The following is a 27,331-nucleotide window of genomic DNA, read 5'->3' on the forward strand; positions in this document are numbered from 1 at the left end:
AAAAATGTATCCTCACAAGATCAATTTTTGTTGCTAGGATACAGAAGCATCCTAAGGCGAGGCTGCCTCCTCAATGCCAGACGTGTTTTCTTTTTTCAACTACAGCAACATCTCTCTCTCTCTCTCTCTCTCTCTCTCTCTCTCCTCTCTCTTTCTCCCTCTCTCTCCCCCCCCCCTCTCTCTCTCCCTCTCTCCCTCTCCCTCTCTCTCTCTCTCTCTTCTCTCTCCCTCTCTCTCTCTGCCTGTCTGAAGCTCGTGTAGGGCTGTGACAGGTTCTCCACTGCGCTCCCTGCGTTTGGACCGACAGAAGTGGAGTTATCGCTATAACACTATAACACTTCAGCGTAAATACGCAGGATTTGAAAATGCAGGATATGCATCAGAATATCCGGGTAAGGTGCAGTAAGTGAATTTGTCTCCCTTTTATTTCCTTTTTCTTCTTCTATTTTCTTCTTCTTCGCCATCATCATTATTATTGTTGTGGTTGATATTCTTATTGTTGTTGTTGTATTTTTGTATTCTACTCTAAAGAAATGACATTCAAAGATTATGCTTTAGAACAGTTAATAGGCAATTACTCAATCAACGGTTGGAAGATTAGGATTTTTGAAATATTATATGTCTTTATGAAGTCTACTTCTGAACTGTTTCATCTGTTAACAATACCCGATCATTTCTAAAGGAGTCAGCGGTGACGTTAAAGACTAGGATGCATGACACTGTGCAGTAACACGGGCAGTAACCAAGGGACACTTCCCGAGTGCTTGAACTATCAGAGAAACTTTACGCTGCGCAGTCTTCTCGTTACCGCCAACTAATTACTGTTGCCAAAGCAACCAAAGAATCTCCCCGAGTAGGAGCGATGATGTGTGTGCGCAGATGTCATGCATGCTTGTCTAACGCAGACAGGTTGTCTCTGCATCGTCTCATACTTTCTCAGACTACGAGAATTTGCCACGTACCGTACATAAGCGATTAAGATTTGAGTCGTTTACATCGAATTGATGATTACGCTCTGATGCCAAACTTTAAAGATGTTGTCACAAAAGTACAAACGTACTTTATTGGTACATGGTAAGACTTCATGTAATACGCAGGTCGTACTTACTGCAATATAGTGATTATAATCCCACAATCGAATAAGACTGAATGACTAATTGACAAATAGCATTTTTATTTTCCCTAGAGGATTCATTGCAAAACATCAGAAAATGGCCTACCTAAGAAAAGAAGGCAATCAACTTACATTCTTTACAGATGTAACGTTAAGAAGCATAGCCTGTTCTGTACTGGTACGTGGGGAGCGATGCGGAGTACTCACTAAAAGGACATTTCTAAAACTCGTTTGATGGGATCTGCCGGCCAGTACACGCCTCGATGTGGTAGCCGTGGGATCTGCTCGTTTGGTGCGCTTCCTTAGTGACTTCTCTCATGTGCAGTGGTTTCACCAGCTGTAAGGCGAATTTGTTGCGAGAGCTGCCCGTAATTCTGTAAAATATTAGAGGAAGACGCGTTGGTACATAATTTATCACGTCCAGCACCTGCGTAGAATTCTAATATCGTTGTTACATGGTGCTGCCGCTATGTTTTCTTGAGTTGAGAGGTAAAACACATACACGGGAGGGAAGAAAGAGTATTTCTTCACACTCGCGGCGCACTTGAGTTGAATGATAGCTGACTTGAATGCAGAGCCGGAGTGGCTAATCGGGAGATTCGGGAGGATTCCCGATGGGCCAGCTCATGTCAATCTCTAGTTTGGGCCGATTGGGAGGGGAAAATTATTTTGGCCGGATTTGGGCATGAAACTCCCGGGCTGAAAAAGAGGCCCACTCCGGCCCTGCTTGAATGGCACAAACACCTTCATGCGGTCACTAAATTACAGACACAAACAAGATGCAAACCCTGCCTTCATAATCATATGCGATCTGTCATTCCTTCTCGTTTGTATGTCTGGGTAACATCTTCAGAAATGCGCAAAACTAATAAACAATATACAATATGACAGTTTTCGGTTCAGGTTTAAAGGTGTAACAACCAGAGACGACTCGGTTCCTACATTCGCTGCCCATGATATTGTGGTGTGGTATGATGTATAAATTACACAACAGCAGTCGGTATGATTTATGTGTGTGCGCGCAGTACAGGCAGTACAGTGTGAAGTCAGAAAAGTGTCTGCATATCAGCTGAAGGTGTTAGTAGTCGCCTCGAACGGAGCCGAACTCCCTCTCCCACTCTGCGTGCGCGCGTGCGCGCCAGCGCGTTATTGCCTTCTTGACAATAAAGTAAGGCTGGGCTATAACTCAACTGTTCACTATATAAAATTGTACACTTTCATGTGTTCTAGACCGCGTAATAATATATGAATGTGCACAAATCCGCAGGGTCTCCCTTACTGTAATAAGCGTGTTTTACATTTGGAATTGTGTGTGTTCACCACTGGACGGCCTTGTACTATGAGATGGATTTTGGGATTGTGCTGCTCGGCTCAGCGTTGATATCGGCAAAAATGAGGCGGTGAAAAGCTGTGCTATAATCATTAGCCATTCAAGAGACTCGTCTGCGTAGTGCATGTAAATAAGACCTGCAAACCTTCCGCTCTGCAGCAGAGCGCGTGCAGGGGTTTACACACCAGTACTGCTGGGCCTCCTGACAGCTATAGGCTGGCCATGACTCACACAAGCGGAGAACAGGAGAAATAGCATAATAATGTACACAACACACGGAGCCAAGAAGAAACTATAGACAAATGAAATGTATAATGGCATGTTGACATGCTCGACTGCAGCTTGTTTTCGCGCTCATGTAAGGCCTGCGTGTCGGAGTCTTCATACCCCTGAAACACTGCTCTCTGCTTTCAGAAGGCAAGAGATTTTCTTCCTCCTACGCACGTGTTCTGAGCCGAGGGTGCACACCTTCAGTAGACTGCGTGGCTCCTTCTGATGGAGATGTGATACGAGTTCTACCTTAGTCATGTTTTCTGAGGCCCCATCACTTTGCAAATGATTCATCTCCTGTTCATTAATATGGAGAGAAAATTGTGCATTATATACAGTGTATATATGTAGATATATTCAAACCTGAAGGTCCTACATTCGACACAGTGTTTGTCTAGAAACCTATAAACTATAATCTTGAATACCTGTACAAGATACCTGTACAAGTTGCACATCTCTACATCTCTCTCTCTCTCTCTCTCTCTTCTCTCTCTCTCTCTATATATATATATATATATATATATATATATATATATATATATATATATATATATATATATATATACAAACAAACATATATATATGGCAGTCAAGCAGGGAACACAACTTCCACCTGTACATTCATCCACTGTATGTATTTAAATAATTCTTAAAATAATTCCACCAACTGGCCTCTTAAAATTCCAGCCCAACAAGAGAGAGAGCTGCACAAATCTTGTGTCACATCAACAAAAAGCCGTGCTGGTGCGCGTCTCTCTGCGCGTCTCTCTGCGTGTCTCTCTGCGCGTCTCTCTGCGCGTCTCTGCGTGTCTCTCTGCGTGTCTCTCTGCGCGTCTCTCTGCGCGTCTCTCTGTGTGTCTCTCTGCGCGTCGCTGCGTGTCTCTGCGTGTCTCTCTGCATGTCTCTCTGCGTGTCTGTGTGTCTCTGCGCGTCTCTGTGTGTCTCTCTGCATGTCTCTCTGCGTGTCTGTGTGTCTCTGCACGTCTCTGTGTGTCTCTCTGCGTGTCTCTCTGTGTGTCTGTGTGTTTCTGCGCGTCTCTGTGTGTCTCTCTGCGTGTCTCTGCGCGCCTTTGCACGTCTCTCTGTGTGTCTCTCTGCGTATCTCTCTGCGCATCTCTGCGTGTCTCTCTGCGTGTCTTTCTGCGCGTCTCTCTGCGCGTCTCTCTGTGGGCGTGCACAAACAGGAGTGTGAAGAGGCTTCAGCAGTTTGTCAGCCCCATTCGCTGTTGAGCAAATCCATTTCTGAGCAAAGAAAAGCATTTCAGCTTTGTAGTTGGAGAGGGCGGGTGTGTGGAGGAAGGGGTGTGGGGGGTGTGGAGAGGGGAGTGGAGGGTCTGTTTTGCACAGAGAAGCTTCACATTCTCCCCTCTGCACGATGGCTGCTTTAAAGGATGCATAAGCTTTTTACACGCTCAATATGCCTTGCTCAAGTGTCCCTGTGCTGTGTGACATTTCCTCTCCCCTCCCGATGCACCTTTGGACAGTGGACAGTGCGCGCTGGAGTTTCATATCCAGTTGAATTTCATTTGGGCTTTTCGCTTTTTTGACTGAAGTGGTCAGGCAGCTACGGCACGGTGAGGATTCAACCCTCGTAATGTGATGAAAGGGCTTTCAGCTCACGGCAAGGTGCCGAAGCCCAATGCAGTCAAAGCACTGGTTTTGACAGAAGGTGATATGCACTGCTTCGTAAACACTGAGATGAATGCCTTTCCAATCAGACCACTCCAGTCCAGTGACTGGGATTACTGGTATGACTGCTGAACAACAAGTAGGACTGCGTGTCCTCTACAGCAGTCAGTTGAGGCACCTGAGATGAGCAGGGCTGTTCAAGACTGCTCATGCGTTGTTTAGTGTTGTCAAACTAGTGATATTATCAAGATGTAGGCTACTGCTTCCTGTAAGCCATACTCACCATCATGTACCATAATGTCATGTACTGTAACTAGGTTACCAGGTTTTTACCATTACCATGGTTTACCTGGTTTACCAGGTTTATCACCATCACTGGTAACATGTATAATGATTGTTTGCCTGTGTGGATTTTTTACATGCATTCAGCCACATCAGTGTGTTCGTCTCATTAAAACACAACAGTATACAAACACACCGTCACATCTTAAGCGTCTGTCCCTCCCCAATGCTCCAGTGCTTTTTTATAACTGTTGAATGTTTCCACACATATGAACAACTCTTCCCCTCAGCTCCATTCTCCAGCTCAGCATAAGCTGCTTTCATGGCTCGTAAGAGGCTAACCTCAACAGTTCGGCTCATGTTCATGTCCTAACTAGACCCTGCAATTTTGCTGTGAGTGAACTTTTCGGTCTTGTTCTCTGCCTCTGTGTCCTGTTTATGGATCAATGGCCTTAGTACTGTAAGGCATGTTGTGTTAATATTTAATTGAGTCCCTCAACTGTTCTAAAGGGAGACAAACTGCTTCCCAGCTCTGACTGTGCCTCAATTTCATCCCCAGCCAGCCTCTGCAGGGCTGAGGTATGATGTGTATGTTCTTATGTTTACCATTTCAGTAGTTTAGGTAACACAGTGGAGTCTTAGAATCAGTTAGAAGCTTCATTGCTCTTGGGATATTTTGTGAAGCAAATGACATCCAGGACTGGTATGGCTACCAGTTACAGCATGAGCTACTGTGTTTGTGTGTGTGTGTGTGTGTGTGTGTGTGTGTGTGTGTGTATGCATGGAAAGGGGCCCCATGCCTCAAAGCTAGCAAAGTGTCTCATGGCACAAAAGGGGGAACTTCTAAACCTCCAAACCTCTCTCTCTCTCTCTCTCTCTCTCTCTCTCTCTCTCTCTCTCTCTCTCTCTCTCTCTCTCTCTCTCTCTCTCTCTCTCTCCATCCCTCACTCACATGCACACACACACACACACACACACACAAGAAACTCCAAAAATACTAAAGGAAAATGTGTATGTGTATGTATATTTATGACGTTGGGTACATGATGTGAAACAGACGAATGCAGACGGGTGTAAACTGATGAGGTTTATTGGAGAGAAGAACCCAGGAATTACTAGGGCCACAGGGAGAAGTCCACACTCCAAGCTGGGCGTCACTACACTCCAGGTCAGGGTAAATCATAGGCAGCACAAACCAGGCATAGATACAGAGGGGCAAATCCAACATCGAGAACACAACAGCACACAAAACAAGTCGGAACATACAGGGAACCAGGAAGACACAAACGCTCGTATGCTGTCCATGAAAATAGGTGATACTTCGCGGGGAGTAGATGTTTGGAACTGCTTAAAAACAGGTCATAATTAGACACAGGTGAAAGACACAGGTAATTACTTTGGGGAGGAGGAACGAGTGGGGCGATGCCATGCATTCTGGGGCTGTAGTCTCTGTGGTAGGGCTGCATGACAATATTATAGGATGTGCATTAGAATGTTATTGTATAGTACATATATATGTAATGATGTACCGCTTACAAAATAAAACTATTCAAAATTTTAAAAATATTTTTTGCAATGATCACTAAAGACAACAACAACAATGGACAATAATAATAATAATAATAATAATAATAATAATAACAAAAATAATCATTTCAAAATTAAAAAAATTTTTTGCAATGATCACTAAGACAACAACAACAATGGACAATAATAATAATAATAATAACAAAAATAATAATTTCCTGTACTTCAAATCCCCAAGGATTGTTTTTACTATAATAAATGTTATCTTGAAGGTAACACAGGTTTGCAGGAAGCATCATTGCTATGAGAAGAAGGCATGCCTAGGGGATTTGTTTGCTACTTGAGTTTGGAATTGATTTTGTGAGCTGACTGTTTGATTTAAGTATACTGTTAAGAAACTGCCTACAAATAAAATCCAATTAATTTCTGGGCCTCTCTGTACCCAAAAAAAGCCCTGTACCTACCCCACTAAGCTAATTAACACGATTAGCCAAGGGGAACTGCTTAAAGATACGCTAGAGCAAAAGTTAGTCTAAACTACAGTTTGGGAAACTGACATGAATGTGGGTCTGATGGATTAGCAGTTTTTTTTTATTACTAGACTCTGCTAACCTCAGTGTGCATAGTGTGCTGGAGCCACAGTGCTGCTGCATTTCTTATCTTTTCTATAAATGTCTTTTGATCCGAGGTCTGAACAGCATAGCTTGACTGACATGTTTTATTCTCTTCAGAGAGTCAATTCAGTGTGTCCTGACCGCTTTGAACATAAGCCCTCTGTAGATCAGCGTGAATAGAAGGATTCCCAAGAAAAGGCTCTTTAACCAACAATTCTAGACCTTTTTTATGTGTCCTGGACAGTTTTGGCGGCAAAGAAAATGCACTAATTCCTCTCCCTCTCCATGACTTCCGCCACCCCAGTGTGCTAAAACAGTAACTCTTCAGCCGTCCAAGTTTCTGTCACCAAAGTGAAAGTTCTCAACCTTCCGTCTTGTAGCCGCTGATCTCTCCGGACAGCGTAGAAGAACAGGCGTGAAGAAGAGCTGGCGCACACATGGCACTGGGCCAACGTGAGCTGCCCTGCTGGAGTCTGGGGCTGGCAGGCCCATTTTCAGCACAGAAAGATAACAAGTCCAGCCGCTGTTGAGGTGCCATCACCAGATTCGGCCCGGCGACTCCTGTGCTGTGCGGCAGGGAGAGATAGCATCACTGGGTACGTGTGATAACCAGTGGATACGCACTGCGCCCCTGCTGGAAACCAGTCTGACTTTGCACAGGGTGTGAAAAATGTCTCATCCACCCAGGACTGAGGGAGAGGAAACACGACAGAGGAGTCAGAGCCAAGCAGTGAGATCAGAACATGGGCTTAGCCAGCCACACATGTGAGAGGGCTGGCGTCTCCTCACCAGAGGTGTGACAGAGAGCCCAGATTACAGTCAATTAGAAGACCAGATCGTTTGGAACAATTAAATATAAATGAAATATGATATCCGAAAAGCTATTAATGCAGCTTTACATAATAGAGAATGATACTGAGTCATATAAAAACCTCCTAATAACTGATTTGTTCACCAATGTCGAAGCAAATTATATATATATATATATATATATATATAATTTGAAGAAGACTTGAGGTAAGTAAGTGCAGTGTAGTTAGGGAAGATACGTAGAGAAAGAAAAAATTGTAAAGTACACAAAGTTTCCCGAGAAACTGGACGTTTCGGACAGAGGTCCTTCATCAACTCTGCAAGCAAAGTGTTTCTGAATTAACAGGAGGAGGAACCAGTATATATGTGAAAACGTAGATGTTTAAATCACATTTTCAGCATTTTCAATTTTCCAGAAATGGACATAGGCACATTGAGACAGATATGGTTCCGATGGCTTTGATGGTCTTAAGATTTCACGAAAGTCATTTGCTGTTGGAGGTGCCACATGGACTGATATCATTTGCACAACATCCTGCTGCAATGCCATGGTGTATTTTTTCAGCAGCAGAGGTTTGCTGGGTGGACATGACAACATGTGACGCTTCCCTTGGAGTGGTGAGAAAAGATGCGATGACATTTTTAGAGATGGCAGTGGAAAGCTGTTCTAGTGTAGCGGCTGATGTGGTGGTTGTGAGGTTGTTTAGCAGTACACAACAGAAATACTCATATACACATGCTAGAAAGATACAAAATAGACGTCAGGTATACACTTTTGTTCACCTTAGCAACAACAGTTTGTGTTCAATTGTAGGACATTTTCACCCTTAGTGTAGCATTTTTGCCTTCGGTCAGAGACCGAAGTATTTATGTGTATTTATTGATTTACGTTTGTGTGTTTCTTCTTCCTTGCATATCTGTTCTGACATGTCTGTTCACAGGGATACTGGTGAGTGAGAGTAAATCTGCAGTGTGTGTGTGTGTGTGTGTGTGTGTGTGTGTGTGTGTGTGTGTGTTTATCTTATTTTCAAAGGTTTTCCGAGGAATACATTTCAGCTCAAACTCATCGATTACATGTGCATCAGAAAACACCAAGAAGGGAGAAGACACCAGATTTTATTGTCCTAATGACAATTTTTGTGTCTTGTTTCTTACTTCAGATCCATGATGTTTTCCAATCTCCCCCTCTCTGTGTTCCTGCAGGTGGTACGTTGACTCGGTATCAGTGCTTCCTCATGTGTGATCGGACGGACCTCCCAGTTTCTCCTTCATGGCTCTTCTCCACCTCTGACCCCTCACACTCTCTCTCCTCCACCTCTGACCCCTCACGCTCTCTCTCCTCCACCTCTGACCCCTCACGCTCTCTCTCCTCAACCTCTGACCCCTCACGCTCTCTCTCCGCCACCAAGCGCTAAACCGTCCCCTCACTCCAACATTACACCATGCCCTCCACCGTCCGTGCTGTACTGCTGATGCTGCTGGGAGCCGGTGCGCTGCTGTCCGGCGGAGACTCGCCCCGGCGTGAGATCAAGATCGACGGGGACCTGGTGCTGGGGGGTCTCTTTCCCATCCACGAGAAGGGCCTGGGCATGGACGAATGCGGCCGCATCAACGAGGACCGGGGCATCCAGAGGCTGGAGGCCATGCTCTTCGCCATCGACCAGATCAACGGCGACGATGGCCTGCTGCCGGGCGTGCGGTTGGGGGTGCACATCCTGGACACGTGCTCCCGGGACACCTACGCGCTGGAACAGGCGCTAGAGTTTGTGCGAGCCTCGCTGACAAAGGTGGACGACACCGAGTTCATCTGCCCTGATGGCTCATACGCGCTGCAGGAGGACACGCCGCTGGCCATTGCGGGCGTCATCGGGGGCTCCTACAGCAGCGTCTCCATACAGGTCAGCACGGGTCTACTGCACATGTGCAGCCACAAAGGCACTGGTGACTCATGCCTACCAAACATGAACACACCGTGTATTCATCACCGTCACCATTAACCAGCCAGACCTGGAGGTCTTTCTCTGTGTTAGAGATGATCATTTTTGTACATGGTGTTACCAAAATATTACTGGCTGCAGTATGAGTTTATGTCTGAAAGCAGAACCGCCCTCGGAGGACACAGTGGAGGACACAGTGGAGGACACAGTGGAGGACACAGTGGAGGACACAGTGGAGGACAACAGTGCGGAGACCTTGCTACTGTCCAGCTTCAGAGTACCTGATCTATTATTTAAAGAGCACCATTGAGGAGAGAGAAAGTGGGCACCGCCCCTCATCCAGGCCTGGCCATTTAAGCGCAAGCAGGCCCGGGCTGCAGGCCCCTAGTCCCGCACTCCTGGATTAGCAGTGTGCCTGTGCCATCGAGAGTGCTTTGCGTGTCGCTGCTTTCTTGTGGCACTGGTAACAGAGCTGGAGAATTTGCATAGTTTTACATACATAACCTCCTCCATCTGGGACTCCACAAAAGCCAGTTTTCCCTGTCAGTTCCAGGATCCATAATCTCATAGTCTTTTTCTAAACTCCCTGTCTCTCTCCCTCTCTCTCTCCCTCCCTCTCTCCCTCCCTCTCTCCCTGTCTCTCTCCCTGTCTCTCTCTCTCTCTACTCCTCTCTGTCTTGCTCTTCAAGCGTCTGTTCTTGTCTATTCTGTCACAGATATGGCTGTTTATTTCTGGAGAAGTGAGAAGGACTCTGACCTCACTGTGGCCTCTTGTTAGATAACCATTGTTACCAGTCACTCTCTTCTCATCGACAACAATTAGTCACTGTTGATTCCTCCCTCTGCTCCTACTGCTCATTCCCTCTGCTGGCTGTGCAGTCTCCTACACCGTATCTCCTTCACCATATCTGCTTCACCGTATCTCCGACACTATATCTCCTACACCGTATCTCCTTCACCATATCTCCTTCACCATATCTCCTACACCGTATCTCCTACACCATATCTCCTACACCGTATCTCCTTCACCATATCTGCTTCACCGTATCTCCGACACTATATCTCCTACACCATATCTCCTTCACCATATCTGCTTCACCGTATCTCCGACACTATATCTCCTTCACCATATCTGCTTCACCATATCTCCTACACCGTATCTCCTACACCATATCTCCTACACCATATCTCCTTCACCATATCTGCTTCACCGTATCTCCGACACTATATCTCCTACACCATATCTCCTTCACCATATCTGCTTCACCGTATCTCCTACACTATATCTCCTACACCATATCTCCTTCACCATATATACTTCACCATATCTCCTACACTATATCTCCTTCACCATATCTGCTTCACCGTATCTCCTACACTATATCTCCTACACCATATCTCCTACACCATATCTCCTTCACCATATCTCCCAAACCATATGTCCTTCACCATATCTCCTACACTGTATCTCCTACACCGTATCTCCTACACCGTATCTCCTTCACCATATCGCCTACACCATATGTCCTTCACCATATCTCATACACCATATCTCCTACACCATTTATAAACCTACACCATATCTTCTACACCATATCTCCTTCACCATATCTCTTACACTATATGTCTTTCATCATATCACCTACACTATATCTCCTTCACCATATCTCCTACACCATATCACCTTCACTATATCTCCTTCACCATATCTCCTACTCCATATCTTCTACACCATATCTCCTTCACCATATCTCCTACACCATATCTCCTACTCCATATCTTCTACACCGTATCTCCTACACCATATCTCTGCTCCTCAGGAAGCACAGCAATTATTTTTACACACCATGTAAAGGAATGAAAGAGCATCTTACTGGTTAGGTGCCATGTAACTGTAGGAGGTGCAAGGGTTATTAAAGAATTTATGCAGTAGTGCACACTACAAGTCTATATAAAATGATATTCAATCTAATGATAACAAATAGATTTAATTATCAATCATCTGTACCTAGTTGTAGGGCAAAGTATGTTTATTAAGACATTTTCAATACTCCTGGTCATAATCTGTATATGTATATTATATAATATATATATAATAATTGACAGGATATTTCCTTATCCATATCCATATTTATATATATAAATAAATAAATTTATTTAACTATAATCACGGTAAGAAATGTGAAGGCTAAGATCAGAACTAAGCAAAACCAGTGATTAATAAGTAAAACATACTAATAATACCAGAAAACAAGGAACACAACTATGTTAATTAGAACTAATTATTATTTTAATTAATGAAGTACATTCAAACTCTTTGAACATGAAATATGTCACTATACACATATGCTCACATAATAATAAACTAAAATCACACTCATAATAAATTTGTCACGAACAAAGAACCTGCTGACAAGAACAAGAAAAACGAGGCACACGTGTCTCCAACCGAAGTGTTTCATGCATGCGACGCAAACCACACATAAACATATGCAGGCATATGAAACAGACAATATAACAATAACAAGCATAACAACCCCCAGGTGATGTGGGCAATGAGACATGAAACCCACCTGAGGGAGATATGGCCAAAGCAAATGTGTAGACACAAAACTATAAACGCAAACTACAGGGGGATGGAACCGTGACAAAATGAAACCGTGGTGACTGGATCAAGGTTGGTACCGGACAGAGCGGGGTTCCCTGGGTACCAAAAGCATCAATCACTTGTCTTTTTATTAATCAGTTTGTTCAGGATGTAAAACTGCTCCTATAACACTGCTGTCAATTTTACACTCTCCAAAGTAAAATATAATTATTGTGCCATGAGCTATTTAACACCACAGACAGTAATCACACTGGACCAGTCATGTCTGTCCATGCTAAGGAAGAGGCCTGATGGCTCTGAGATGAAAAGATCGCACTGATGGATTTACAACAGCCTGACAGCAGGGACATCACGCAGACCGACATCGAAGGTCCTGCCGCGCAGGAGTCTCGCCACAGCGTATGGTGGTGGCATCTTTTGCCACCATGCCCGCTGAGCCTATTGTGCCTGCTGCGTTGTGTGTGAGTTATGTGTGATTTGTGTGAGCCAAGCTGAGTCAGACCAAAGCGACGCATCCACTCTCCATCGCCCCCTGCTGGGACTGCCTGCACATACTGAGTTGCATTATCATGGACTGATCCAATTAAGAAACCAAAAAATAATATTTTATGTATCACGGACTTTGGATAATTAATTCACAAGGCACTGATGTATTGGTCTCAAGAAGGTTTGTAATACAGTGTGTGTGTGTGTGTGTGTGTGTGTGTGTGTGTGTGTGTGTGTGTGTGTGTGTGTGTGTGTGTGTGTGTGTGTGTTTTCTCTCCCCTCCCAGGTTGCCAACTTGTTGCGCCTCTTCCAGATCCCCCAGATCAGCTACGCCTCCACCAGCGCGAAGCTCAGTGACAAATCACGCTATGACTACTTCGCTCGCACTGTCCCGCCAGACTTCTACCAGGCCAAGGCCATGGCAGAAATCCTGCGCGCCTTCAACTGGACCTACGTGTCCACGGTGGCATCCGAGGGCGATTATGGCGAGACGGGCATCGAGGCCTTCGAGCAGGAAGCCCGTCTGCGCAACATCTGCATTGCGACGTCGGAGAAGGTGGGCCGCTCCAACGCCAAGCGCTCCTCGTACGAGGCGGTGGTGCGGCAGCTGCTCCAGAAGCCCACGGCCCGCGTGGTGGTGCTGTTCCTGCGCAGCGATGACGCCCGCGAGCTGCTGGCCGCCGCCACCCGCCTCAACTCCTCCTTCCTGTGGGTGGCCAGCGATGGCTGGGGGGCGCAGGAGAGCATCGTGAAGGGCAGCGAAGCCACGGCGGACGGGGCCGTCACGCTGGAGCTCGCCGCGCACCCCCCTCCCCGAGTTCAACCACTACTTCCAGAACCTCAACCCGCTGAACAACCACCGCAACCCCTGGTACAAAGACTTCTGGGAGCAGAAGTTCCAGTGCTCGCTGGGCGGGGTGGCGAATGGGGCGGTGAGTGGGGCAGGAACCCCGAAGCCACCCTGCGACCCGGGCCTGGCAGTAGATGACAGCAACTTTGAGCCTGAGTCGAAGATCATGTTCGTGGTGAACGCGGTGTACGCCATGGCACATGCCCTGCACCGCATGCAGAGGGCGCTGTGCACCAACACCACTCGCCTGTGTGATGCCATGCGTAGCCTCGACGGACGAAGGCTGTACCGCGACTTCCTGCTCCACATCAACTTCCGAGGTACCGCAACTCCACCCAGCACCCTCCTGTCCCCGCCCACCTCTCTCTCCTCTCTCTGTCCCCGCCCACCTCTCTCTCCTCTCTCTGTCCCCGCCCACCTCTCTCTCCTCTCCCTGTCCCCGCCCACCACTCTCTCCTCTCTCTGTCCCCGCCCACCTCTCTCTCCTCTCTCTGTCCCCGCCCACCTCTCTCTCCTCTCCCTGTCCCCGCCCACCTCTCTCTCCTCTCCCTGTCCCCGCCCACCACTCTCCTCTCCCTGTCCCCACCCACCACTCTCCTCTACCTATCCCCACCCACCACTCTCCTCTATCTGTCCCCGCCCACCTCTCTCTCCTCTCCCTGTCCCCACCCACCACTCTCCTCTCTCTGTTCCCGCCCACCTCTCTCTCCTCCCCTTGTCCCCGCCCACCACTCTCCTCTCCCTGTCCCCGCCCACCTCTCTCCTCTCCCTGTCCCCGCCCCGGTCGCTGCGCCCGAGGCCTGTGTGGAGGTGCTAAAAGGATGATGTCATGCCCCGTTGCCTGATGGTTCTTAATGCGAGCGGAGGTGAATAATTAGAGGCAGCTAGACAGCTCATTGGCTGATGGCACGCACCGCCCAGAGGATTGCTTTTGACTGACAGGTGAAGGGTGCCGGGAGCAGGTAAAAATAAACCATGGAAAAATGCTTGGTCTAGGATGGGCTTATCCATGCTCATCTGTGAGCGTACACAAACAGGTACAAGGTACAGAGCAGGGAGGGGATGGAAAACCCTGAACTCCCTTAAGGCAGCAGTGAAAGAGTTAATAAGCCATGGGAACAAAGGCAAGCTGCAAACTGGTTATGAAGACGTGATACAGGAAGACGAAGAGATCGGCGTGAGGAATGAGTGCAGAGACAGAAATATGGGAACTGATGCAATAAGAAAAAGACTTGTGTGCAGTTGTGTGCATGTTCATGCATATGTATGTGTGATAGTGTGTGTGTATTTGTGTTTTAGAGAGAAAGAAGGAAAGAAAGAAAGACGTGGTGAGATAAAACAATCTGAGAGAGGTTGAGTGGGTTGGTTATGCGTCAGCAGAAGACGATTCTCTTTGAAATTCACCATCTTCGTTTCTCCAGCACAAAATCAAAGACGTGTGGGGTTTGCTGTCTGGGGCGATGGGGTGGCAGGTGAGACAGGTGAGACAGGTGAGACACCTGAGAGAGGGAGACACATGAGAGAGGGAGACAAGAGAGAGGGAGACACATGACAGAGAGAGACACCTGAGAGAGGGAGACACCTGAGAGAGGGAGACACATGAGAGAGAGAGACACCAGAGAGAGAGAGACACCTGAAAGAAGGGGACACCTGAGAGAGGGAGACACATGAGAGAGGGAGACACATTAGAGAGGGACTGTGGACCTTGGAAGTTTGAAAGCAGTAGAGCAAAGGCCAACAATATCAGGGGCAGGTGGAGTAAAGGGCTGGAAGTGGAGTAACGAGGCCAAGGTGGAGTAAATGGCTGGAGGTGGAGTAAATGGCTGGAGGTGGAGTAAAGAGGTGGAGGTGGAGTAAAGTGCTGGAGGTGGAGTAAAGAGGTGGAGGTGGAGTAAAGAGGTGGAGGAGGAGTAAAGAGGTGGAGGTGGAGTAAAGTGCTGGAGGTGGAGTAAAGAGGTGGAGGTGGTGTAAAGAGGTTGAGGTAGAGTAAAGTGCTGGAGGTGGAGTAAAGAGGTGGAGGAGGAGTAAAGAGGTGGAGGTGGAGTAAAGGGCTGGAGGTGGAGTAAAGAGGTGGAGGTGGAGTAAAGGGCTGGAGGTGGAGTAAAGAGGTGGAGGTGGAGTAAAGTGCTGGAGGTGGAGTAAAGAGGTGGAGGTGGAGTAAAGTGCTGGAGGTGGAGTAAAGAGGTGGAGGTGGAGTAAAGGGCTGGAGGTGGAGTAAAGACGTGGAGGTTGAGTAAAGACGTGGAGGTGGAGTAAGTGGCCACCAATGATTCTTCCTGTCTTAATCATGGTCAGAGTTTCATTCATGCTCTGAGCTCAAGTCTTCCAGACACCACACAGAAATATCAGTTTCATTTCCTTGATTGTAATTTATGGCACATTGAATTAAACATTAACACAAATGTGTTGAGACGAGTTCAGTATTATCTTCCCTGCTGTCCTGTTTTACTGTGCCTGAAATTCAAAACTTCTCCCAGCAAAACCAGAAAAAATCCTCTTGATTGCATTTCTGGACTATTCATTTTGGTAGAGGCTATGGCTTTCTCCCTTTGTAAGGTGTTAGACTGAGGTTTGCCTGACTGTGTGTTGGCTACCCTAACCAAACCTAACTAACCCTAACCCAACCTAACTAACCCTAACTAACCCTAACTAATCCTAACTAACCCTAATCCTAACCCTCAGTGGCGCAAAAAGGGGGAATGCAGCGTATGCGACGCATAGGGGCGCTGCACTAGAGGGGGCGCCAAATCGATGAGATATAATACTTAATTTGTGTCCATCTTACGTTCGCCACCCACCCGGTCAACAACCTTTGTTCGAGGGGGGCACCGATAGTATGCTTGCATACACCTCAGAAAGTAAGTAATTGCAACCCTGCTAACCTTAACCCTAACACAGTTTACAGTTAAACCCTTAATTGCTGTTGCAAATAAAACGTGAATGAGATCCTGTGTAAAACTGAAGAAGTATGGGGAGGAGCCAGATCTCTCTCTCGATCCTTTTGCATCTGTGTATATGCTGTAACACCTTGATCCCTGCACCTCACTACTGAATTAGACCTGACTTTAAAATGTAGATTTGACCTCCCTGGCCACCAATACACTTGCTTTCTCAGCCCAGAGAGAAGAGGACCTACTTGCCCTCTGTGGTCCACTATAAGGCCAACGTAGTGAAGTTTACCTCACACATCATGGGTCTCTGCACATAAGGCAGAGGTCCCCCAACCCCCCCCCCCCCCCCCCCCCCCCACATCCCACAAACTCCCCCACCACCCAACCCCCCCACTCCTAATCGAGCAGTTGATGAGGAATCCCGTTTCTTGCTAGTCTACTTTAGCAGACAGGCTTAAACTTGAAGGGCTAAGATTCTTTTCACACATTGTTATGCATACATTTGTTTCGTTTAGGTGCTTTGTAAGGTTACGGCAAGAGAAAGTGTAGCTTCAAATGATAATTAGAATATGATTGAATGCTTTCACAGTGCCAGCATAACACTGCATCATTATATAATGGTCAAAAGGTTTTGATGAGAGATGTTGCATCAGAACGGTCTCTAGTATTAACATGTCCCAGCTCTCAGTTTGTCATTTCTCCAATGCTATGCTCTTCACTCAGACTAATGCACTGTGGCAACATGTCGTTGCTATGGTAATTGGGTCTGCACATGGCACCAATTGGTGAAGTAATCCAATAGAGTAAGAGGAGGATGTGCTGTCTACTGCTAAAAGAGACACAGAAAAAGAGAGAGAGAGAGGGAGGGAGAGGGAGAGAGGACAAGACAGAGGCAGAGAGAGAAAGAGAGAGAGAGAAAGAGACAGAAAAAGAGAAAGAGAGGAGAGAGGGGGAGAGAGGGAAAGAGAGAGAGACAGGAAAAAGAAAGAGGCAGGGAAAGAGGGAGAAAGAGAGGCAGAGAGAAAGTGCGAGAGAGAGAGAGAGAGAGAGAGAGAGAGAGAGAGAGAGAAATGTACTGCTTCAAAGTGTAGAGATCCCATGCCTACTGAGCAAACACATGCCTATGCACATGTAGCAAGAGGCACAAACACACACACACACACACACACACACACACGTATACACACACACACAGAAGAACATTTTTGAACACAGGCCATTTGGGACATTTGAGTTTGATTTTTGATTTTCTGCAATAAAATCTCAGACACACACTGCCCACACACAGTGAAACAAATCTTACAGTCATCCACCAACAACAGACATCAGTACACACAGCCAAACAACCATAAGTGATCTCAAAAATATAATCCAGATTACCTAGAACATCTTGAATCTTAACCCCTCATATACACAAAAATATATAAAATAAAATAAAATCCAGATAAATTCACATTCACATAAATTCTCAAAAATGTGTGTGTGTGTGTGTGTGTGTGTGTGTGTGTGTGTGTGTGTGTGTGTGTGTGTGTGTGTGTGTGTGTGTGTATTAAAGTCCCCTCAGGCAATGCTGAGCCAAAAAGCTTGAGATGATACAGCCACCATTCCGCTTATACGCCACACACGCACGCAAACACACACACACACACATACACAGACACACAGACACACACACACACACACACACACACACACACATGCAAACAAACACACACAGAGACATTCTTTTTTTTATTCACATATGATATACAGCTACACCTGAATTTAAATGAAAGGATTTTCTATTTGTTGTTGTGCTGTTCAATTAGTTAAACAGTCCTGGGCGTAATCTCCATTCTGAATAATCTCTATATTGTATTCTTAGTGTGAGCTACCAGGTCTTTCTTATTTAAATTAGACTACATAGAGTGTGTGCAACAGTGTGTCTTCCTCTTACTGTAATGCCACAAACCAGTCAATAGCTAATGAGGACATACGTGTACGTACGTTCCCTGCATGTGATAACGGATTGATCATTTTCCCCATATAAAGCAACGATTAAGATTCTGAAACTGTGGCTTGAAGAGCCAAGACCATGGTCTATGACAGAAGTGGCTTTCATTTATGAATACTTTCATTTATGGATACTAATCAACTAATGACATCTTATAAAGAGATAACCATATAACCCTGGCTGGCTTTTATTGGCTGCAAGCTACATTTGTTTTCATCAGCTTGGACAACCTAGCCAGTGCTGCCTAATTCATTGTGCCTTTCATTAGTTCATCCTGTGTTGAACATCTCAGAGGTGTAGGTTTGGGATTAGCTAATAGACACAAATTGGTTTGTGTTGTCAGATCACGTCAGATGTGGTTAACAGTGATTGGTTGACTATATGGGATTCTAATCCCATCCCAGACCCTGACTGGTACATTCAGCTTCCCCCTGACAGACTGGACTGAGCTCACACTGTAAACATCACGGCTTCATCCCACACAAAGAATGCATGTTTGTGTACTGGCTCAGATTATGCACATTTATTATGAGATTTCACTTTCTTACGTGCACCTACTTTATGGCCATATTTCAGAAGCAGGCACGCAGTCTACATACATCCAACCACCTGCTCTTGGTTTAAACACATTATTAATGAGAGGAGCTGCTATAAACTGCAGAGAAGCTGCTATAAACAAAGCTTAAATGTCCAGATATTGAGATGGGTTATAATAATTCTGCGTATTCCTAAGACCTTTTGAACTCATTGAACAGGACCGGTTGCCTATAAATGTGTCTAATAAAGTGAACATTTGGTGTATGGAGCTCCAGACTGCATTAAGTCTGACACGTCAGGAAAGTTTTGTCTATATTAAAGTTGGCTGTAAGAGTAAAGCAATGTTTTAGTTATAATGTAGACTGTGTGAGATAAAGTGTTGAAAAGAATATTAAAGAACAGTATAAACAAGTACAGATTGATAAATGGATGAAGTTAGGAGTGGTTGAGGAAAACTGATGTGAATGGGTATAAATGTAAACTAACTCTGTGTGTGTGTGTGTGTGTGTGTCCTGAGATGTCCTTCACTACAATTACGCAACACAACGTGAGGGAAATAATACTTCCAGAAACCCAGTGGTGAACACACGTATTTAAGTCATAATTAAACACCGGCACACATTTGCTCAAGGATCTCCTCAACGGGACACATCAATCCAGAGGACCACCCCCTTCTCCCCCTCCCTCAAGGAGCAGACCTGGCTCACAGATTGAACCAAAACACACAGAAATAGAATCCAAAATGCCATATTGTGGAATAGCCCAGCTCTGTGTCTGTATGTCCAGACATATATGTCTTTTATACGCACCCTGTGTGTAGGTGTATCTGTGTGAATGTGCATGAGGTGTGTGTGTGTGTGTGTGTGTGTGTGTGTGTGTGTGTGTGGTGTGTGTGTGTGTGGTGTGTGTGTGTGTGGTGTGTGTGTGTGGGTGTGGTGTGTGTGTGTGTGTGGGGTGTGTGTGTGTGTGTGTGTGTGTGTGGATAGAGGCCATCGGGTCTGAAGAGGACCTGTCAGCTGACAGGATGAGTGTGAGGTAGACAGAGGCTCCTGTTAGCCTGTTCTTCAGAGGTCTGCTCCTGCACTGGTAGGTGCTGTGGCACCTGAGTCACCCAGATCGCACAAGCTTCGTTTCCGCATGACAGGACTGACAGGCAACAGGGCACCGTGTCACCATGGAGTCACAGGAGTTTAAAGTGTAGCTGTCTAACAATTCTCAGTATGGGGGGGGGCAGTGACAGGAAGAGATTTATGACAATTATGACTGTGTAGAAGTAACGGCACACAGGAACAATATGGACAGAAACTTCTGAAAGGCTTAAAAGTGTTTGACTCATCTATTTCTGTGTATATGGGGGGGGGGGGGGGGGGGGGGTGGCACAGTTAGTATATACACCAGAGTAACCCTTCAATATCACCTGACGTTTAAATGAACATACAATTATGTGACATTATTCTCTCTCTGTTTCTGTGTCTTTCCTCTGTTCCTTTGGTTGGCTTCAGAAGACCAAAACTCTCCCTGATCTCCTAAGGAATAGTGGGCTGATCACCTCCTAACTCTGAAGGATTTTGTTCCTTTTTTTCTTCCCAAACAACTTCTGTCCTAATGGAGAGAAGGTTTACAGTTCCTTCAGTGCCACTCAGATCAATGCCTAGAACACCCTTTAAATCACAGTGGGATCTGACATACTGGCCCCACTAAGAGGACTAATAGATTGGGATACACCTAATGCTTTAATCACTTAGAGTATTGTTCAGGAGGAAAGGTTGGTTAATCCTCTTCATTTTGTCTTCAAATCTTTTTTAAAGGTTTTGTTGTTTTATGATATGTTAGTCATGTCCCCTGTTGATTCAATGCAAGCTGATTAACTGCAATTTTGTTTATCACAAGTAATTATATTGTGGTTAATTATCCTGTTACCAGATGCTGATTACTTAATCTTAGGGTGCATGCAGTGTCTTCTGAGTATGGAGATTATTAATTATAAGTGTTGATGATATTAAATGGGGAAATGAACAGATGAACTGCAGGCCACTAAAGGTTAATTTGATCTTCAGCTAGATGAAGCACTCAAATGTCAGTATTCCTGTATTCCAGTGCACCTCACATGTGTCTGGGACTGTGTGTGTGTGTGTGTGTGTGTGTGTGTGTGTGTGCATGCACACCAATGCTGACGTTGACGTTATCTCCATGATTGATGGGGTTCATAACGCCTAACCTCCCTTCCATATCTGACGACTCATCACTCCCAGCAGAGTTCTCAGAGTACCTTGGAGTAATTCCAGTGCGAGTGATAAATCACACGTGGACCGTCGCGGGCGTTGACTGTTGGGGTGCCCACGTTCCTCACACTATGGCATGTGTGAAGGGAATCCTCTTTGAACCTTCATTATCATTCACCTGAAGTTTCACCATGACTTCCCTTGTCTCTGGCTTCATTCTGAAGGCCACACTGAAAAACAGACGTGATTCCATCTTTAAGAGGGTGCAATCCGTGGCCACCTCATCCCTCCACACAGGGAGACTGAAATTGAAATGTCAATAGTCTGGTTAATGGACCTGATTGGCTGTGCTTAATTGGCTCCGCCCAGCAATTGCACAAAGGCGGGACTTAGACAGCACATAAACCGTAAAGTACCCAGCAAGCACAACATGCATGAAACGCCTTTCCCACATTAATAGTGTTCTTTGTAGTTCTATTTCAGTACACTGCCATTTTGTTAAGAATCTATTTTTGTGAAGGTTCATGATGCCCCCCTATGGATTTAACAGCCTCCTGTGTAATTGCTTTGTGTGCCTGCAGCCATGTTGAAGCATGCACCAGCTGTAACTGTAGTCACTACCACAGCGTCACTCTCAGAACTAGATGTGGACTTTTTTATTACTGTTAGTCAGGAGCAAATGTTCAGAGTTCTGTTTCTCAAAGGCTAAATTCACATTCCTCTCTGTCTCACTTAATTGGCTATTTAATTAAGTTAATTATTAGTTCGTAACTTTTTACAGAAGACGACCGTTCAAGCAGTGTATGAACATCATCGGTTCTTCTCTTTCGTTCCCTCTGTCTCTCTCTCTCTCTCTCTCTCTCACTCTCTCTTTTTCCCTGTCTCTTTTTTCCTCTCTCTCTCTCTCTCTCTCTCTCTCTCTCTCGCTCTCTAGCTCCATTCTCTCCTCCGGGCTCAGAAAACGTAGTCAAGTTCGACCAGTATGGGGACGGCATGGGCCGCTACAACATCTTCAACTACCAGCGTTTGCCAGGTGGCGACAGGTACAGTTACATCCAGGTGGGCGAGTGGGCGGAGACGCTCTCCCTCAACGAGTTTCTGGTGGGGTGGCCGCGGGGCGGGGGCGTGCCCACCTCACAGTGCAGCGACCCGTGCGCCCCCAACGAGATGAAGAAGATGCAGGCTGGCGAGTACTGCTGCTGGATCTGCACGCCCTGTGAGCCGTACGAGTACCTGCCCGACGAATTCACCTGCGCCCCCTGCGCCCCGGGCCAGTGGCCTCGCCGCGACCTGAGCGGCTGCTACGACCTGCCCGAGGACTACATCATGTGGGAGGACGCGTGGGCCATCGGTCCCGTCTCGGTTGCCTGCGTGGGATTCATTTGCACCTCGCTGGTCTTCGGTGTCTTCGTTCGCCACAACGACACGCCGCTGGTGAAGGCCTCGGGCCGGGAGCTGTGCTATATCCTGCTGCTGGGCGTGCTCATGTCCTACTCCATGACGTTCGTGTTCATCGCCAAGCCCTCACCGGCCGTCTGCGCCCTTCGCCGCCTGGGCCTGGGCTCCTCCTTCGCCGTGTGCTACTCGGCGCTGCTCACCAAGACCAGCCGCATCGCCCGCATCTTCGGCGGGGTGAAGGAGGCCGGCGTGCGGCCGCCCCGCTTCATCAGCCCGGCCTCGCAGGTCTTCATCTGCCTTGCGCTGGTGTCCGTGCAGCTGCTGCTGGCCTCCACCTGGCTGCTGCTGGAGGTTCCGGGCACGCGGCGCTTCACGCTGCCCGAGCGACGGCAGACGGTGGTGCTGAAGTGCAACGTGCGCGACTCCAGCATGCTGCTGTCTCTCAGCTACGACGTGGTGCTGGTGGTGCTCTGCACCGTCTACGCCTTCAAGACGCGCAAGTGCCCAGAGAACTTCAACGAGGCCAAGTTCATCGGCTTCACCATGTACACCACCTGCATCATCTGGCTGGCATTCCTGCCCATCTTCTACGTCACCTCCAGCGACTACAGGGTATGTCCCCGCAAAGGATGCTGGGAAGGGAAGGGTCGCCCTGAATGAATTGCTACTGAACAAAGTTAAAGTGAACTGAGTAAAAAAAAAAAAAGAAAAAGTCAAATTAACAGTGATGTTGAAATCACCCAGCAATTGAAACTCCCCAGATACAGAGTTGCCGGCTGTCGTGTAAGATATGCATAATACAAAGTCCCAGGATATACAAGAATAAAAGAAAAAAGCTAAGTGAAATCCATAATAAACATGGCACATAATCGGTCAGCCCTTTGCAACGACTGGGTCAAGCCTCAGGCATCAGTGTACCGCAAGCAACAAACCTCAGCATCTTTTCCAGCAGAATTAGTCGTGGATTATCCCTCGCAGCGGTGAAATGTGATTAGTCCGGTCCTGGCCTGCATGTACTGCATACGCAGTCAAGAATCCTCGACACACACACTCCCTCACGCTACACACAGTCCCTCACGACACACACCACTGCTGCAGACATGTAGCCTGGGTCAGGAGAGTGGAGCTTTTCTCCATATGCTCTGTACAGAGCTTCCAAGGCCAGTTAATGATGTGGGGAAGGGTGCTTGTGCGTTTGAGAGGGTCTGGTCCTCTGAGGCAGCTTTTAACAGAGTGCTGATTCCTGTAGAAAGATTGAGCATCTTTAGAGGAGGTACAGATCAGACAGGAAAAGAGACAGACAGACGACACAGACTTGTAAATTTCTCATGCTGGCTAGACTACATAAGAAGTGCCATTGACAACTAGAGGGCAAGAACGATCATTAGGAACTATTGTCTGGTCTTTGTTCATCTGCATATCCAATGTCCTTCATAGACAGGACCAATTAAAACAGACTTTACTGTGTGGTTTATCCCTTTCGTGGCCAAAGCACTCTGTGCTATTTCATTAGCTTTGCTGGAGGATTCCTGTGTTCTCACTCAAGATACAGCTGCCCTGAGGAGAAAATTCCTATCCAGTTTAGTTTTCTATCTGTTCTTGTTCTGTTCAATGCTCCACTCCCAGTAGGGAACCGCACGGCAGGGCGCCTCTGAAAGAGAACACATCTAGATCTCGAGTGGGGAAGATTAGCCTCTTAATGGAAGATGTCCAAATAGCGTCTAATCAAACATTATTTATGCAGCCAATGCGCTAACTGCCATCGCAATTATCCCACGTGTTCCCTTGACTCCACTCATTGTTAAATGCTGCTCTCTCTATGATACTTTAACCAACAGCGTTCCATCATCAGCATGCCTGTAAGTATCCATGGAGGTGACTGAAGTATTGAGTAAATGAGCTGTTTACACTATCTCTCTTTCTCTCTCTATCCTCCTTCTACCCCTCCTCTTTCTTCTGTTCTCTCCATCTCTCCCCCTCCTCCTGCCCCCTGCTGCCCCCTCTGCCCCTGCCCAGGTCCAGACCACCACCATGTGTATATCGGTGAGTCTGAGCGGTTTTGTGGTGCTGGGCTGCATGTTCGCTCCTAAGGTTCATATCATCATGTTCCAGCCCCAGAAGAACGTGACCAGCCACCGGCTGAACCTCAACCGCTTCAGTGTCAGCGGTGCGGCCACAGCCTACGCCTCACACGGTGAGACCCTGTCATGCGCTGACAGCAACACTCACCCTGTGAAGTGTAGCCTTCATTGCACAGAGAGACTGTAAAATCTGGCAGAGAAGCTTAAAGAAGAGCCCAGTCCATCATTTTTTTTTACACAGACATACTGACAATTTGATGTGGATAGTTTTCGAGCGAATTTCTTGGTTTCAGAGAGGGTGACTTTGCAGGAACAAACTAACATGCTGTGAGAGATTATTCTGCCTTTTCTGGTCATCAGGTGGTTGTGCCAATTATAAAAGAGGATTTACATGGATTTTTAAAACATTAATTTTGGTTTTATATGATTAGCTTTCTAGCTGGTAAGCTTCAGTGTTAAGTGGTTTCTATTGTCCCCAAGGAAACATAAAATCTGTATGAGCATAATTTTAAAACAAAATCTCAAAACAACATGGCTACATGACATAAAACAAAGCGATACAAATACATGGATACATTTAAACATATTAAGAATCATATAAGTGACAAAGTGTCAAGAACCCCTGTACCATTGCATTCAACTATTCTAGTGGAGAGTTAAGCGCTTTTATGGCCAATAGAATAAATGCGTTTCTAAACCTCTTGGTTTTCCCTTGAAGCACTAAAGCACTAACTATTGGGCAGTAAGTCAGACTCCTCCTACAGGGCCACGCCTATAACTCGCTAAAGCACTGACTATTTGGCAGTAATTCAAACTCCTCCTACAGGGCCACGCCTATAACTCCACTGGCCTATTTCTAGGCTGTCATACCTGGCTCCGCCCCCATCTGTCAGTTTTGCTTTTGCATCCCTTTACTACACCTTTGCTTGTCTTTGTTTTGACTTCCACCTGTTTTTCCTTCTGATTATTAATTTCAGCTGTCCCTTGTTTACAAGGGTTGGTTTATGTCTTGTGTATAGTCTCTGTCCTCCTAAGTTTAGGTAGTGAGTTAATGTCTATTCTTTGAATGCTTGCAGTGCTGCTGCATATATTTCTAGTTTGTTCTTGTGATTAGCATTTTTCAAATCCTGTTTTTGTGTACTGCCTTCCCTGTTAAAGTTAATCCTTGACCTACTTATATATTCTCTAGTTTAGAAAAGCTATATGTTTATCTTGGTTCCTGTGAACGTATTTAGTGGTTGGGTTGTGTTCTGTCTATGTATATCTAGCTGTTACATTTCCTCTACTCTTTATGCATGTTTGTAGTGCTGCTAGTAAATACATCCCATCGATTACTTTAACTCAATTTTCATATTGTAGTGTTTGATTCACGTAGCCTTGTAGGTTGGGCACTCTCCGTGTTGGTGCAGCCATAATAGACAGGATCATACCTGCCCTGCCCTCCATCACCTGTGGCCGCCTCATCCTGGTTTGATGTATTTGTGTATCTACTTTTGTTGGGCATGTTGAGGCTGCCAAACCAAACTGAAAGAGAGTTCAAATAGTCAACTAGTTTTATAAAACTAAAATACACAAAAACATTAAAAGTACATATTAGCACCTTTCCTTAAAACCTTTCATGTTCCTTTACTGCACCATTTTACCAGTTTATTTTATTTTCAATGCCCTAGGTTACTATTTCAGTGTTGGTGTCCCTAGTTACAGTGTGAACATAAGTAGCTGAACACCTTCTGCTCTTTTATCTACATCTACCTTTGCATAAAGAACCGATCCCTACAAGACACAGTCTCACCCTCCACCTTCACACCCTGGAAGAGACTCGCAATAACAGAGTCATCCACAAACCTGATCCTCACCTCATGATTGCTGTGGCAATCAGCACACAGCCCTGCAGGAAGCCCATGGGAGAACAGCACAGGAGGTCTGGTACTGACCCGACAACAATACTCAGATCTGCCTTAAGGTCGGAGAAGAATGTCTCAGCAAATAAGCTGTAACACTCTCACCCTCAGTGCGGGGAAAACATGAAACTCCAGGCCTGGAAGTCGTGTGGTGTAGCATTAGCCGTCAGCATTCAGGACACCATACACTCGGAGGTGGGCAGCATGAGGGTTTATTGGCTACACGGACCATACGAAGCCAGGTCACACGGCTGTTACCCAATTACACATAAAAGGATGAAACAGCGTTGAGCCTCACAACAGTGTTACTGTAGTAATAGAGAGTCCACTAATACAGATATAGGAAGGTACGGACTAAAGCCGTTGTACAAGCATACCGTCTTCTTCCCCGGGACTTCTACTATATCTCACTCTCTCTCTTCAGGATCCTCCCCGAAGACACACCCCCTATGAACAAGAGTTATCTCTCCCTTAAAGGCACAGCGTAGCTGTAACCGTTACAAAGCGTTGCTGGATAGTATTGAATCTTGATGAGAACTCAATAAAGAGCAAACAAGCATGGATCTTTGAAGGTTTTTAAGCACTAGGTTTTATTAAGGTGAATAGATATCAATATATATATATATATATATATATATATATATATATATATATATATATATATATATATATATATATATACAGTGAGGAAAATAAGTATTTGAACACCCTGCGAGTTTTCCCATTTAGAAATCATGGAGAGGGCTGAAATTTTCATCGTAGGTGCAGGTCCACTGTGAGAAATATCGTAAAAAAAAAATCCGGAAATCCCAATGTATGATTTTTTTATAATTTATTTGTGTTACTGCTGC

The 27,331-nt window shown here is 46.0% G+C and overlaps 1 protein-coding gene and 1 long non-coding RNA gene across 3 annotated transcripts in view; one reads left to right on the forward strand and one right to left on the reverse strand.

Moving 5' to 3' along the window:
- The first annotated feature begins 244 nt into the window (after positions 1-244).
- Positions 245-27,331, forward strand: part of grm3 (glutamate receptor, metabotropic 3) — a 32,229-nt gene continuing 5,142 nt past the window's right edge. Inside the window, 7 exon segments of the mRNA XM_076993396.1 lie at positions 245-392; positions 7,147-7,362; positions 8,780-9,474; positions 12,894-13,412; positions 13,414-13,777; positions 22,035-23,110; positions 24,515-24,692. Coding sequence (XP_076849511.1) covers positions 9,019-9,474; positions 12,894-13,412; positions 13,414-13,777; positions 22,035-23,110; positions 24,515-24,692 — 2,593 coding nt within the window. The 5' untranslated portion in view covers positions 245-392; positions 7,147-7,362; positions 8,780-9,018.
- Positions 22,995-27,061, reverse strand: LOC143497774 (uncharacterized). 2 transcript variants are annotated; one of them, XR_013125887.1, is made up of 4 exons: positions 26,436-27,060; positions 26,010-26,103; positions 23,431-23,741; positions 22,995-23,130 (listed from the first exon to the last, which is right to left on the reverse strand). It is a non-coding gene; the product is annotated as an uncharacterized LOC143497774 (long non-coding RNA). The 2 variants fall into 2 exon arrangements; XR_013125886.1 differs by having other exon boundaries at positions 23,094-23,741; positions 26,436-27,061.

Source organism: Brachyhypopomus gauderio, chromosome 2 (genome assembly GCF_052324685.1).
Source record: "Brachyhypopomus gauderio isolate BG-103 chromosome 2, BGAUD_0.2, whole genome shotgun sequence".
In the NCBI taxonomy this organism is placed as follows: Eukaryota; Metazoa; Chordata; class Actinopteri; order Gymnotiformes; family Hypopomidae; genus Brachyhypopomus; species Brachyhypopomus gauderio.